This window comes from Magallana gigas, chromosome 7 (genome assembly GCF_963853765.1).
Source record: "Magallana gigas chromosome 7, xbMagGiga1.1, whole genome shotgun sequence".
In the NCBI taxonomy this organism is placed as follows: domain Eukaryota; kingdom Metazoa; phylum Mollusca; class Bivalvia; order Ostreida; family Ostreidae; genus Magallana; species Magallana gigas.
The window spans coordinates 52,463,629-52,476,636 of NC_088859.1; the positions used below are offsets into that span (position 1 = coordinate 52,463,629).

General features: G+C 32.9%; 1 protein-coding gene across 4 annotated transcripts in view; it reads left to right on the plus strand.

Annotated features, from left to right (window-relative positions):
• The window catches only part of LOC117684968 (low-density lipoprotein receptor-related protein 4), a 52,070-nt gene extending 39,371 nt beyond the window's left edge, over positions 1–12,699 (plus strand). The window contains exons 15-22 of one of the 4 annotated variants that reach the window (XM_066066523.1): positions 19–175; positions 316–428; positions 526–651; positions 752–922; positions 5,830–6,015; positions 7,178–7,363; positions 7,506–7,650; positions 9,899–12,699. In XM_066066523.1, coding sequence (XP_065922595.1) covers positions 19–175; positions 316–428; positions 526–651; positions 752–922; positions 5,830–6,015; positions 7,178–7,363; positions 7,506–7,650; positions 9,899–10,052 — 1,238 coding nt within the window. In that variant the 3' untranslated portion in view covers positions 10,053–12,699. The remainder of the gene's footprint in view (positions 1–18; positions 176–315; positions 429–525; positions 652–751; positions 923–5,829; positions 6,016–7,177; positions 7,364–7,505; positions 7,651–9,898) is intronic. The other 3 variants (XM_066066525.1, XM_066066526.1, XM_066066524.1) reach the window with 3 other exon arrangements.
• The last annotated feature ends 309 nt before the right edge of the window (positions 12,700–13,008 follow it).

Here is a 13,008-nt window from a genome sequence, read left to right on the forward strand (position 1 = left end):
GTCTGTCAACTGTTGTAGCAAACCGATTGTATTGGGGAGATTGGCTTAAAGATCGCATCGAATCCTCTGACCTCAATGGTGGAAATCGCCAGGTTCTGGCGACTGATAGTAATGCTTATATTAGGGATATAATAAACCTTGGACAGTATCTCTTCTACACTGCCTGGAACCGACAGTGAGTTTTAGACATACGATTAAACGTCTTTTTCTTTTTAAAACAGATATCGTTTATAGGATCAGAAAAGTGTTGTAAAGTGACATTGGGATATCATTAGTGCACTGTAAACAGTAAGGTTTACATTTTCTATGTTTCAGACGCGTCACTAAAATAGACAAAAACACTGGATTGAAAGTTGATTTCATGCCCAATCATCCAGAGCTTGGACGACTAGACACCCTAGACATATACGCGGATGATCTTCGTGACGGTAAATTAGATAGATATCAGAATCAAATAATGTCTTGATGTCAAAAAGGCAAATAAACATATTACTTCGTTATGTTTGTGTTAATTTTCTTACATAGTAAGTTCAAGTTGTTCAACTAAAAATGGATTATGCAGTACCTTTTGTTTCCCAACTTCAACTGGAAGGACATGTGGTTGTCAAGACAACGTTAATCTACAATCAGATCAACTAACTTGTCAAGGGGGTTTGTTGTAATTCTAACACTCATTGTTTGATATTTTTAATGATAACATTGTAAAAAATACTTGTAAACGATTTTTCTTTTTTTTCATGTTTGCTGTTAGTATTTCGATGTCCAACTCAGCTACAGCATTTGAACTTTGTCGATTGCGCCCCCTACCCAGGACTGGCGTGTGATTTCAAATGTAAAGCTGGATATCAACCGGTTGCCAACAACACAGCTTTCTGTGATTCCACAGGAAAATGGTTTCCATCCATTGATACACTGTGTATTGGTAAGTAGGAAAAGCAAAGAACTATATAAGATATAAGTCAAATTTGGCCCCCATAATTCGCAATTATTTAAACTGTTTCAGGTACATTTAATTGTTGCGTTATTTTTCAGAACAGTAGATATAAATTATATTTTTGGCCTATGTATTTGATTTATTTGCATTCACTAGCAGAATATGACGTCAGAAGTGACGCTATTTTTATAATTTAATCAAAATCAGTCAAAATTTGACATTTTTCTAATCTTTTTTCGACTGGGAAATATAGAACGACGCTTTGAACAAGAACGAAGTGTTTGTCACTTATAAGTCCTGGATAGATACAACTTTGGTGAAAATACTTTGGTTTTCAATTCAAGCAATCGCTCAATAGTTTCTGAAAGAAAAACTGCTTCAAAACAAGACGTTTTATGCTAAAAATGCAAAAATGTCGGGAAAAGGTTAACTTCATGATGTCATATTTTTTAACTGTGGATAGTTAAATCAAAATGGAAGTTATGAAAAACTTCAAATGTATACCTGTACCAAGAAAACAAAGAATAACAGTAAAATGACGGCCAAACCATATATAGTCCTTTGAAGAAGAGAAGTATACATGGCATGTATAAACATGTTGTAAATTTATTTTAAGCAAAAGGATATGGTTGTCTTTAAGAATTACGTTTCCTCAGGGGTACAAACATCCCACTTGCTGAACCAAATAAAACCACTAATTGTACATTGTGGACCTACTATTAAAATAGCAGGTCTTTTTTTTTACTTTCAAATAACTAGGTCAATGACTTTTTTTTCATGCTAGTGACCTCTAAATGTGTATTGAAAGATCTGTATCTTGATCACAAAACATAAAACAATTTACATTGTGGGATACTGTGAAATATGGCTATTTGTACTAGCTATATATACTTTAAAAAAAAAAGTACCAAAGTTTGAATTTAATTTATTTTGAATTTCCACCGTCGATTTTCTAAATCCTGCCAATCGTTAATCGAGTATTACCAACTATTTATTTAAAGGGTACCTGCAGTCAAGTGTATGTGAAACTTTTGTCATAGAATTTATTTACCAGAAGTTAATGTTAATATTCGCTTCGAAATCGATGCAAAAATAATGGAGTTACGCCGCTTCAAAGTGACTTTTTTTACCCGCTCTATGAATTCTAATCAAGAGAAAAAAATTAGGCGATAACGAGGCTTCGGCGGAGGTAACGTTATGAAGTCAACAGGAGGGAAAATTCCTTTCAAAGCTTTACAAAAAAAATTCAATTTTACTAACAAAATGGTTGATAAAGGTCTGATGTTTAGAAATTTGTATCCGTGTAATTATTTTTTACAGTCAGATTTCTTTTTAAAGGATTCAAAATTTTCTATTCTCGTCGCCTTTTTGCCAATGATTACGATATCATAAAACACTTACGTGGGCAGATTTATGTTCATTATTTTTAAAAGCATTGAATCATTATTTTTTGAAAGATATAGTCTCATAACTGCAGCGGTGTGTGCATACAAATTGAATAACGCGCGCTAGCACGTTATGAAAATTTGTATGCACGCACCGCTGCAGTTATGAGACTATATCTTTCAAAAAATAATGATTTAATGCTTATATTTACATTTTTTTAAACTTCTTACCTTGTCTGCAAATGTGATTTAAATGTCAACATTTCTGTTTAACCTAAGGGTAAGTTCAAATTAATGGAAGAGCCCCTGTAACGGCCACAAGCGTGAACTTTGATTCTCGCTTGTGACGTTGCATTTTACAGCGTTCAACATTTGTGACGTCATAATAAAACTAGTCATTCTAACCTTTGAGTACCCTGTGTGTGTTACAGTCTTATAACTGCAGTAGCTTTTCATACACTTTACATGCAAAAAATATGTGGAATGTAAATATTTGTCTTTTAATTACATAATATATAAATAGTGCCTGTTTGGGAGGGTAACAGTTGAAATTGACACCCCGAGAAAACCATTGTCAACCGACGCGAAGCGGAGGTTGACAATGGTTTTCGAGGGGTGTCAATTTCAACTGTTATCCTCCCAAACAGGCACTATTTATTTTGTTATACTGAATGTCTTTTTTAAAATTTTTAAGAAAATTTTACTGCTTTTAAATAGGAATAACGTGAATTCTACAGCGAACCGTACGCGCATAATTTTCGCGCATGTAACATTTTTTAATGTTACCCGTTGCCAAGTGCGTTGCTAACGCTGAGGGTAATAGTAAATATTATTAACTGCGTCTTAACCAATCAGATTTCAGTATTTAACATGAAAGTATAACAATATTTCTTAACACACGATTTATCCCAGACAATGACACAGGTAACAGGTAAACTAACAAAGTTACTCTCCAGACACATGTGTATTTGGGGTATGTATACACATGATACACGGGTCTGGTGAACAATGGGGGTTTCACACCTCTAGACTGGTAAATTGATTTGTGTATAATTAGCTATTCAATGATTATAAGATAAAACAGAAAAATAAATCAGACTGTGTAAAATCAGGCGTTCATAAGCTAATACAAGTGTCTAGTCCGTCAATCACTGCTTAAATATTCATGCATTAGACTATCAAAAAGTTACTAATGTTTAAAATGATTGCCTTATTTGTTACTTTTTTATCACTTTAAAATGACAAAATTTCAATTCAGCAATTCAAATTGTTTTTTAATGTAATCAAGTAATTATTTCAGAAGTAGTTAGTACGTTGATCATCTATTTGGTCTTTATTAATTATCTTATAAAGTGCAACTTTTTTCCAAACGCTATTGTCTATTTAAATTGTAAAACTGACGCCTAATCATAATGAAATCTGAATGAACTTGGAAATTTTGACAAAGGATGTAAATAAGTGTAAAATAAAAATTCCATTATCGTTTTTTTAAGAATACGAGACAGACTTCATGATGCAGCCATCTTGGACTTACTAAAGAAATACGAATATATGTTTCTTATAACAATAGTGCTTTGATTGATTGTCATTTTGCTACATAGACTGTGAATTTATAGAATATATATGCAAAGTGTGTTTCATACATGTATTTGACTAAATTCATGAAGCAAGCAATTTTCTGAATTCGGTATTTTTGTTCGATAAATACGGGTTAAAACTCAAACAACAGTACATTTAGTCATCAAGGGTTGATAAGGAAATAAAAATACAGATCTAGAAACAACGGTTCATAAATCGATAAAACATTGAAAGGAAACGAACAGTTTTCGTACGATTTTCTTGTTTCTCATAAAGCAGCGTTGACCCCGTGACGTCACAATTCATCTCGCGCCAAATCGGCTTGATTTAAAAATCGTCCAGGTAAGAAAACGGGTTTTCCCCAAATATCTCGAACAGTACTTATGCCATCGCAGTAAAATTTTCAGAAGGATGTTTTTTATACATAGATCTCTATCATGTCAAAAAATGACCGGCACTACAGGTACCCTTTGAATACTTATATTGTTTGTATTAACTTAATATTAAAATCAAACATCGCCTATGATAAATTTGTATTTAGCTCACCGGGATGAAGTCAGGGGAATCTTATGCTATACCCCGGGCGTCGGCGTTCGGACCTGTTTAAAATTTTTGTTGCAGGTCCTGTATCTAAGTTATAACTTGTCCTATCTTCACCAAACTTGCATGTATGATGCACCTGGACCTACTTATGGACTTGAAAGACTTATATGCTGAATCTGACTCCTGAATTTCAGATGCTGGAGGAGGTTAAATTTTTTGGTGCAGGTGCCCTTTGACACCACAAGCGAGAATCAAAGTTACTACTGGTCCTAACTTCACCAAACTTGCATGGATGGTGTGTCTAATGATACTGACGCACCTGATAGGCTTGAATGCGGAATCTGAGCTATAGGTTTCGGATGCTGGATGCCGTTTAGATTTTTGAACAGGTCACATGTTTTATGGATAATAGTTTGCATAGTTGATTAAACTATACTATAAATTATTCGAAGAGATAGCTTCAGATGAAGAGCCTAATCTCCATTATCAAGGATGCTAAAAAAATATCCTTCCTTACTCAAACCTGCTTTATAGATGTGTTTGTTGTTAAATGATATGACAAGATTCCTATGATAAAGTATTGTATGAAATGACACACTTTTGTTAAATATGATACAATATTATATCATGTTATATTGTAAAATGTTATTTGATACGATATGATATTGTATCAATTTTTTTTATATTTTATGATATGATATTCTTTCATGATATTGTTATGTATAGTATTTTATATTATGATAAAATAATGTTTAACACAATACAATGTCATATCATGTGTTACAATATCATAACTTCTCATTATTTATTATGGTATTTCATTGTATGATATGATATATATTGTAAGTATGATAGGATGCAATATTGTATTTTATATTATTGTATAGATAAACATTGTATCTTATAAAATGAACATATGATTATCGTACAATTTTTCGACTGATGATATACGATATTGTGTCAAAACAGAATCCATGAATATCCAAGATCATAAAGTATGATTTTCATATAATATGATAAAGGTGGTCTCATAAAGGTGATGTCTCATAAAGGTGATGCCTCCTCTTGGTGAGCTTTGTAGTCTGTTATTACCTATGTTTATATATGCTAACTAAAAGAGGTTTTATATATTTTTTAGATTTTTTTCCTATTGCGTGTCAGCCAGTAATTTGAAATTATACAAATTATAATACAGCCATTAGAAATGCAAAACGATGCAATAAGTTTTGCGATATTTAACATAAGCGAAATCTCGAACCATGAGTAAACATATTTCTTAGTAGGAGAAATCGCTAATCAAATGTAATTAAAATGATAACAACCATGATATTTTATAAACAAAGCAAAACTGCCCTGTATTAATAATTTCATGTGAATATAAATTTCCAGTGACAAAATGCCCCTTGGACGTTGATAATGCCACTTTATCGCCTACATGTCGGGGTACAATTGGAGAGAAATGTGACGTAATCTGTAATGGTGGCACTTCAGTGAACACAACTCACGTTGTCTGTCTCTCGTCGGGTGTCTGGGACAGGGATACTGCTGTTATGTGTAGTCCAGCAGATAAACCTGGTAATTATTTTCAAGAATCTTCAAATTCATGTACCGATGAATATTAATGAATATTAACTTGTGAAATGTGAAATAATTGATTAAGCTTCTGTAATTTTCTTTAATTTTCAGCTTTATAAAACAATAAGACAATAAACGAACGCTCTCTCTCTCTCTCTCTCTCTCTCTCTCTCTCTCTCTCTCTCTCTCTCTATATATATATATACTAGACTTTGACCCGTGCGTGCACGAGTTGACATTGCATATGATATCGGACATTTACAAAATAGATACACTGACACACCCTATTGTTAACATCTAAATAACCAAGCCTTAGAAGCCTTAAGCATACAATAATGCTATTAATTTCACTACACTCTGCTTAGTAAGAATAATCTTACTGTGTCTCGGGACAAGCTTTCTTTACAGTTAAAATGCCTCTCATACACCCGTAATGTAGCAAAAAAAATTTGCAGAATCGCTACGAAACGATTTTGGAGAAAATTAATGAAGCTACCTTGAAAATAACAGTCACATTATTTATAACAAACCATTTTTAGGCTGTGAAATTAACTTTCATCCAAAAATTTGATTAATATTAATGAAGAATTCAACACTTTTCACCAACGTTTTTTACTCGCTTCGAATTTACATTCGAAACTCTCGGAATTTTTCATATTAAATGCACTGAGTTAAGGTTAGATCTATATCCCGTATTTCCTTTGATGAACAAAATATATGACAAATTTTTAATGAAGATTAACACATATTTGTAATATAGTTTCTGAGTTTATCCATGCAAATGTGATATTGTGGAAACATAAACTACAGAACCTCCCGCGAGTTAGCGTGAATATAATGCGCATGCGCAAGATAGTAAAATCAATATATATATATATATATATATATATATATATATATATATATATATATATATACATTCGTCATTTTTTAAGGACTTAAACAGAGCTCCTATCAATTATTTATTTTTAAATAGTTCACTCTATCATCTATCTATCTATCTATCTATCTATCTATCTATATATCTATCTATCTATCTATCTATCTATAATTCTATCTATAATTCTATCTATTTACAGCTTCTTCCATATCTATCTACAGCTTCCTCCATGCATCCGTTGGCCATCGCATTGCAAATTTATAAGTGTATGTTTACTTCCAGCGACAAAATGCCCCTTGGACGTAGAAAATGCAACTTTATCGCCTACATGTCTGGGTTCAGTTGGAGAGAAATGTGACATAATCTGTAATGGTGGCACCTCAGTGAACACAACTCACGTTGTCTGTCTCTCGTCGGGTGTCTGGGACAGGGATACTGCTGTTATGTGTAGTCCAGAAGATAAACCTGGTAATTTTTCTCCAGTAATAATTTTATTTTTACAAAAATGATTCATGATGTTATTAGATTAATTTAGTCAAAACTTTAAACATTCCGGTTCTCACATTTTGATATGATAACACTTTTTTCATTCTGCTTAACATATTATCAGAGAGATACACTCCCCCTGAGGCCAGCAAGAAGGACATGACGTATATATACACCGGAATCTCAATAGCAGGAGTCGTTGTTGTTGTCATGGTTGTCATTGGAGTGTTTTTCGTCAAGAAGAGACGAGACAACCCAGCTCAGGATCGGTATACTCTTTTATAAGAACACACGGGCAAATGTTATCTATGTAGGCTGGATGGTCGACAAGTTTAACATCAAATATGCCTTAGAATTTAAATACTGTGAAATCTATTAAATTCATGGGGGTCAAATTTCGTGGATTGTAGGTTTTTTGCGTATAAGTGAAAATGTAATTTCATGGATACGCCTTTTTTTAGCTTACCTTAGCTGAAAGCTCAAGTGAGCTTTTCTGATCACTTTTTGTCCGGCGTCCGTCTGTCTGTCCGCCTGTCCGTCCGTAAACATTTTACCTTTTTGACTTCTTCTCCAGAACTACTGGGCTGATTTCAACCAACTTGGCACAAGTTATCCTTAGGTGAGGGGAATTCAAGTTTGTTGAAATGAAGGACCATACCTTCCTTTAAGGGGAGATAGTTTTTAAAAAATGGAAATTTGTTGATATTTTTCAAAATATTCTCATTTAGTCAGAAAAGCTGTAACTTGTATGGAAGCATCCTCGGTTAGTGTAGATTCAAGTTTGTTCAAATCCAGATCCCCGGGGTAGGGTGGGGGAACAATGGGGGGGGGATCAAATATTTACAAAGGAATATATAGTGTAAATCTTTAAAAACTTCTTCTCTGAAACTTATCAGCCAGAAAAGCTGAAACGTGTGGAAGCATCCTCAGGTAGTGTAGATTCAAGTTTGTTCAAATCGAAATCCTCAGGGGTAGGTTTGGGTCACAATAAAGGGTCAAATTTTTACATAGAAATGTATAAAGATCAATCTTTAAAATTCTTTTTAGAAACCGATCGGCCAGAAAAGCTGAGACTTGTGTGAAAGCATCTTCAAAACATCAAAGAATATGCTTTATAGTGTATATAGTTGCTGGATATTCTAGTATACCAACAAAAGTTCTGCATTTGAAAATGTAGTCTTTTATTCATTTCAATGTCTTAAAGTAAATGACTTAAGATAGCAAAGTTCAAAGTTGTTTAAATATGTTCTCAAAAACAAATTAAAAATCTGCAAAATTTAAAATAAAAGATATTTACATGTAGATCTTTCTTTTAAGGTTGTATCATTCACGTGCAAAAGTCAAAAGCAATAAATCGATAGTGAATTCAAGAAATTCAGATATTCACTGTAAATGTATTATATTTGGCATCTACAAGATTTAGCAGAAATCAGTTATCCACAGAATAACGTAGATTTGATTCAATAAAAAAAATACATGGACAACGTTGCTGTCATATAATTTTCATGATAGTGATAACTCACACATTTATTTATCCACCAACATTTCTTTCTTGATATGTGAATTTTCATACCATTTTATGAAGAAGTTTGTTGTTTAAAAACATCTTTTGTCAGTACAAAGCACGGTAACGTCCAAATCAACATCCCAATTTCTTTCTTCTTGTTGCCCTGTAACGTCCGGCGATATCTTTGTTAGTAAAGTTTATATTAATGAGGATGTCTTTACTTACTGATTTCCGTTCAACAAAGTAATATTTCCTGTCATAGTTTGGTTCATAGAATATCATGACAATACCCAATTTGGTATCAATATCATTTAGTTGTAGATCCAGTTTAAGAAACATTACTTTTGACATTATATGGTTTATTGTTTACATGACACAGCATTTTACCGTAACCACATTTATGCAGTTTTCATATACAGTTATTTTAGATACACAGGAATATTTTAAAATTAGTTTTATCAAATTGATTGAAATTATTGCTAAAATATGTTTACCAAATTTTGTGATCATATGTAAATACACTATGGCAAAAGTCGATATTTTTTTTAATTGGCCCTCTTACATTAAAGTACCATTTAAGTTTTTGACAAAATGTTTTCAATCAATTTATAACAACCCATAAATCAAACACGGAAATGACCTCATGTGAAATAAACTAAAAAAAATAAAAAATTAAACAATTCTGTATAACAATTTAATTTTTTTTTTCAATGAGAAACCTATGTTTTTATTTCAGTGGCTATAAAATATTTTTCAATCCATAAAAAGCGATCAAGTTTATTAATCATTATAAAAAAAATATTCACACGATTTAAGACCGAAGAACCAAAATTGTCATTAAAGTAAATAACTTCTCTATGATTTCAGAGAAATTTACTTTAAATTGTATTTCTCTCACATATCTGAATTAACCGCCGAAATGAATAAATACAGCTATATTGTTGGATATTATTGCTTTCCTGTTGTTTCATGTAGTTCATTTAACTATAATCTTCTTTGTTTTATTACAGAAGTCCTATTCAAAATGCCCTGCCAAATGCAAATATGAATGTGTACACTACTACTGTCAATGCTGGATATGATGGACAGCCTGAATCCGATTACTGTGATATAACAAGTTATCTTGATACAAACGTGTATGAAGAGCCTTTGAAAAAGCCGTAATATGTTTTAATGTCTCTCACTAGAGGGCATTTATCTTGTAATATGCCAATATTGACTTAAGGCTTAGGGTAGAATTATCCTACCCCACCGTCAAAGTTTAATTAACATTTTTTCACTAATGACTTTTGACTATATAACTATTTTGTAAACATTACCGAGTACGTAACTGCATAAAACTTAGTGTCATGAATCCCAGAGATAAATAGTCAAGAACGGAGCTTTTTGCTAGCAACTACGTTAGTTCTTTTTTACTGGAATACGCATGCTCGACTTCACAGCAGGGCATTCTTGGAGTGTACCATTTCAATTTCGTTGTGTCATCTACATATGATCTAAAGTTTTGTTTTTTGTTGTCTAACTTGTACAAAAATGCTAAACAGTAAAGTAACTTAGGTCTTATTTAATGCCAAGACGTTAGAGGTCAGTTGTTTCTAAAATTATAATAAATAGCTAACTTTTGTAAACTACCTTCCTGGATCTTTCCGTAAAGCTCGGAAAACAACCTATAATTTCCGACCTTGCCGAAAAGGCTCGAAAAGATACAATTGCTACAAAACAGTACCATTGGTTTTACTGATTTTTAATTTTTCACCTCATAATTAAAACTACAGTAATTACAGAATAATTAAAGCACAGTTTATGAGTTATGCCATTGCCGATGTGAAGTACACTCCAGAATCACCAATCTGAATTGACCCCCCCCCCCAAACACAATTCCACTGCACCACGGTGCCTTCCTATTAATAATGAATCGATTCAAAAAATTAAACCAATGGTTCAAAAATCAATTTCCCACATATTTTTAAAAAAGATTAACTTGTATTGACTTATAGTATTCGCGCCACATGAGCATCAAAAACATTACTATTTTTATCATTTTAGAACAATATTTTGTAAATTTTAAAGGTAAAAAAATTATATTGCCTTATTCTCAAGTTAATTAAAAGATGGGTATGTAGAGAAAACAAATTCGAACTTTTTAAATGCACTTAAAACGTGTATGTATTTACCTGAAAAAGTTATCTTACATGTATTGAAAAACAGATGCTTTAAATGAAAGGTCACCATTTTTCACAAGAGTTCTTTATCACGTAAATAATACTGGGGTTTTTTGTATGTAACAAAAGGTACATTTTCTATAAAATTATCTCTAAAAGACTAAAATCTAGGATAAGGATTTTTTTCTTCTAAATACTGTTTGAATAGCCTTTTTTACTAAACTGTTCTAGCCCACCTTGGCCGAAGGCTCAAGTGAGCTTTTCTGATCAAGATTTGTCCGTTGTCGGTCGATGTCGTTGTTGTCGTCGTCATTGTAAACTTTTCACATTTTCGTCTTCTTCTCCAAAACCACTGGACCGATTTTAACCAAACTTGGTAAAAAGCATGACTGGGTGAAGGGGATTTGTGTTTGTTCAAACGAGAGACCACGCCCTTTTTGAAAGAGGAACAAAATTAGAACTTTTGAAATTGTTTTGGACAGGTTTTTTCGGAAATCTTCTTCTCAAAGTAATTTGTCTAGAAAAGCTCAAATTCGTGTGGAAGCATCCCCAGGTAGTAAAGATTCAAGTTTGTTCAAATCAAATTCCCAGGGGTTAGGGTGGGCAACTATGGGTGGATCAAGTTTTACATAAGAATATATATAGAAAAAAATCTCCTTCTCACAAACTATTATGCAAGAATTCAAGTTTGTTTAAATAATGATCCCCGGAGGTAGGGTTGGACCACAATGGGCGGAGTACGTTTTATATATCAATATATAGAGAAAATCTTCAAAAATCTTTTTCTCAAAAACTAATATGCCAGACATGCTAAAATTTGTGTAGAAGCATCCTCAGTTAGTGTAGGTTCAAGATTGTTCAAATGATGTTCCCCGGGGGTAGGGAGGGGATACAATGGAGGGGTCAAATTTTACAAAGGAATATAAAAATCATCTTCTCAAAAACTATTTGGCAAGGAAAGCTCAAATTTGTGTAGAAGCATCTTCGAGCATTGCAGATTTAAGTTTGTTTAAACCATGTTCCCCAGGAGTAGGTTGAGGCCACAATGGGAGGTCGAGTTTATAGAGGAATTTATAGGGAAAATCTTTAAAAATCTTTTTTTTTCTAAATGTATTATGCCAGACATGCTCAATTTTGTGTAGAGGCATTCTCAGGTTGATTCATGTTTGTTCAAATCATGGTCCCCGGGGGTAGGGTGGGGGCCACAATGGAGTGGGGTCAAGTTTTACATAGAAATATATATATAGAAAATTTTTGAAAATCTTATTCTCAGAATCTTTTTGGCAAGAAAAGCACAAATTTCTGTATAAGCATCCTCGATTATTGTAGATTCAAGTTTGGTCAAATTATGGTCTCCGGGGGCAGGGGTGAAGTTTAACATTGGAATTTTAAAAAGTTCTTCTCAAAAACCATTAGGCCAGAAAAGCTCAAATTTGTGTAGGAGCATCCTGAGGTAGTGTAGATTCAAGTTTGTTCAAATCACGATCCCCCGGTATGATGGGGCAACAATGGCCGGGGGGGGGGGTTAAGTTTTTACCTGGGAATATATAGAGCAAAAGCTTTACAAATCTTCTAAAAAGCAGACAGATAAAAGCTTAAACTTGTGTAAAAGTACAGATAGAAGTTTGATCATGATTTCTTGAAGAAAAGTGGCGCCAAAAAAAGATGGGGTTTTTAAATAGGAATAAAGAAAACTCTATAAAAAAACAATAGGGGTTTCGTAATATGTTGATAAAAATGAATAAATCGACATATTTTTTAACTTTTTGTGTTAGATATACTGTACATTATTGTCGAGATATTTTGAATTCGATACTATTATGCTCATTATTCAGAGTTATGGCTATTTTTGTTCAGGTGAGCGATGTGGCCCCTGGACCTCTTGTTTTCACGTACGCTAGAATGGATACTAAGAAATCAATCGCAAGGGCTTTTAAATTTTTGGGAACAACAAGACC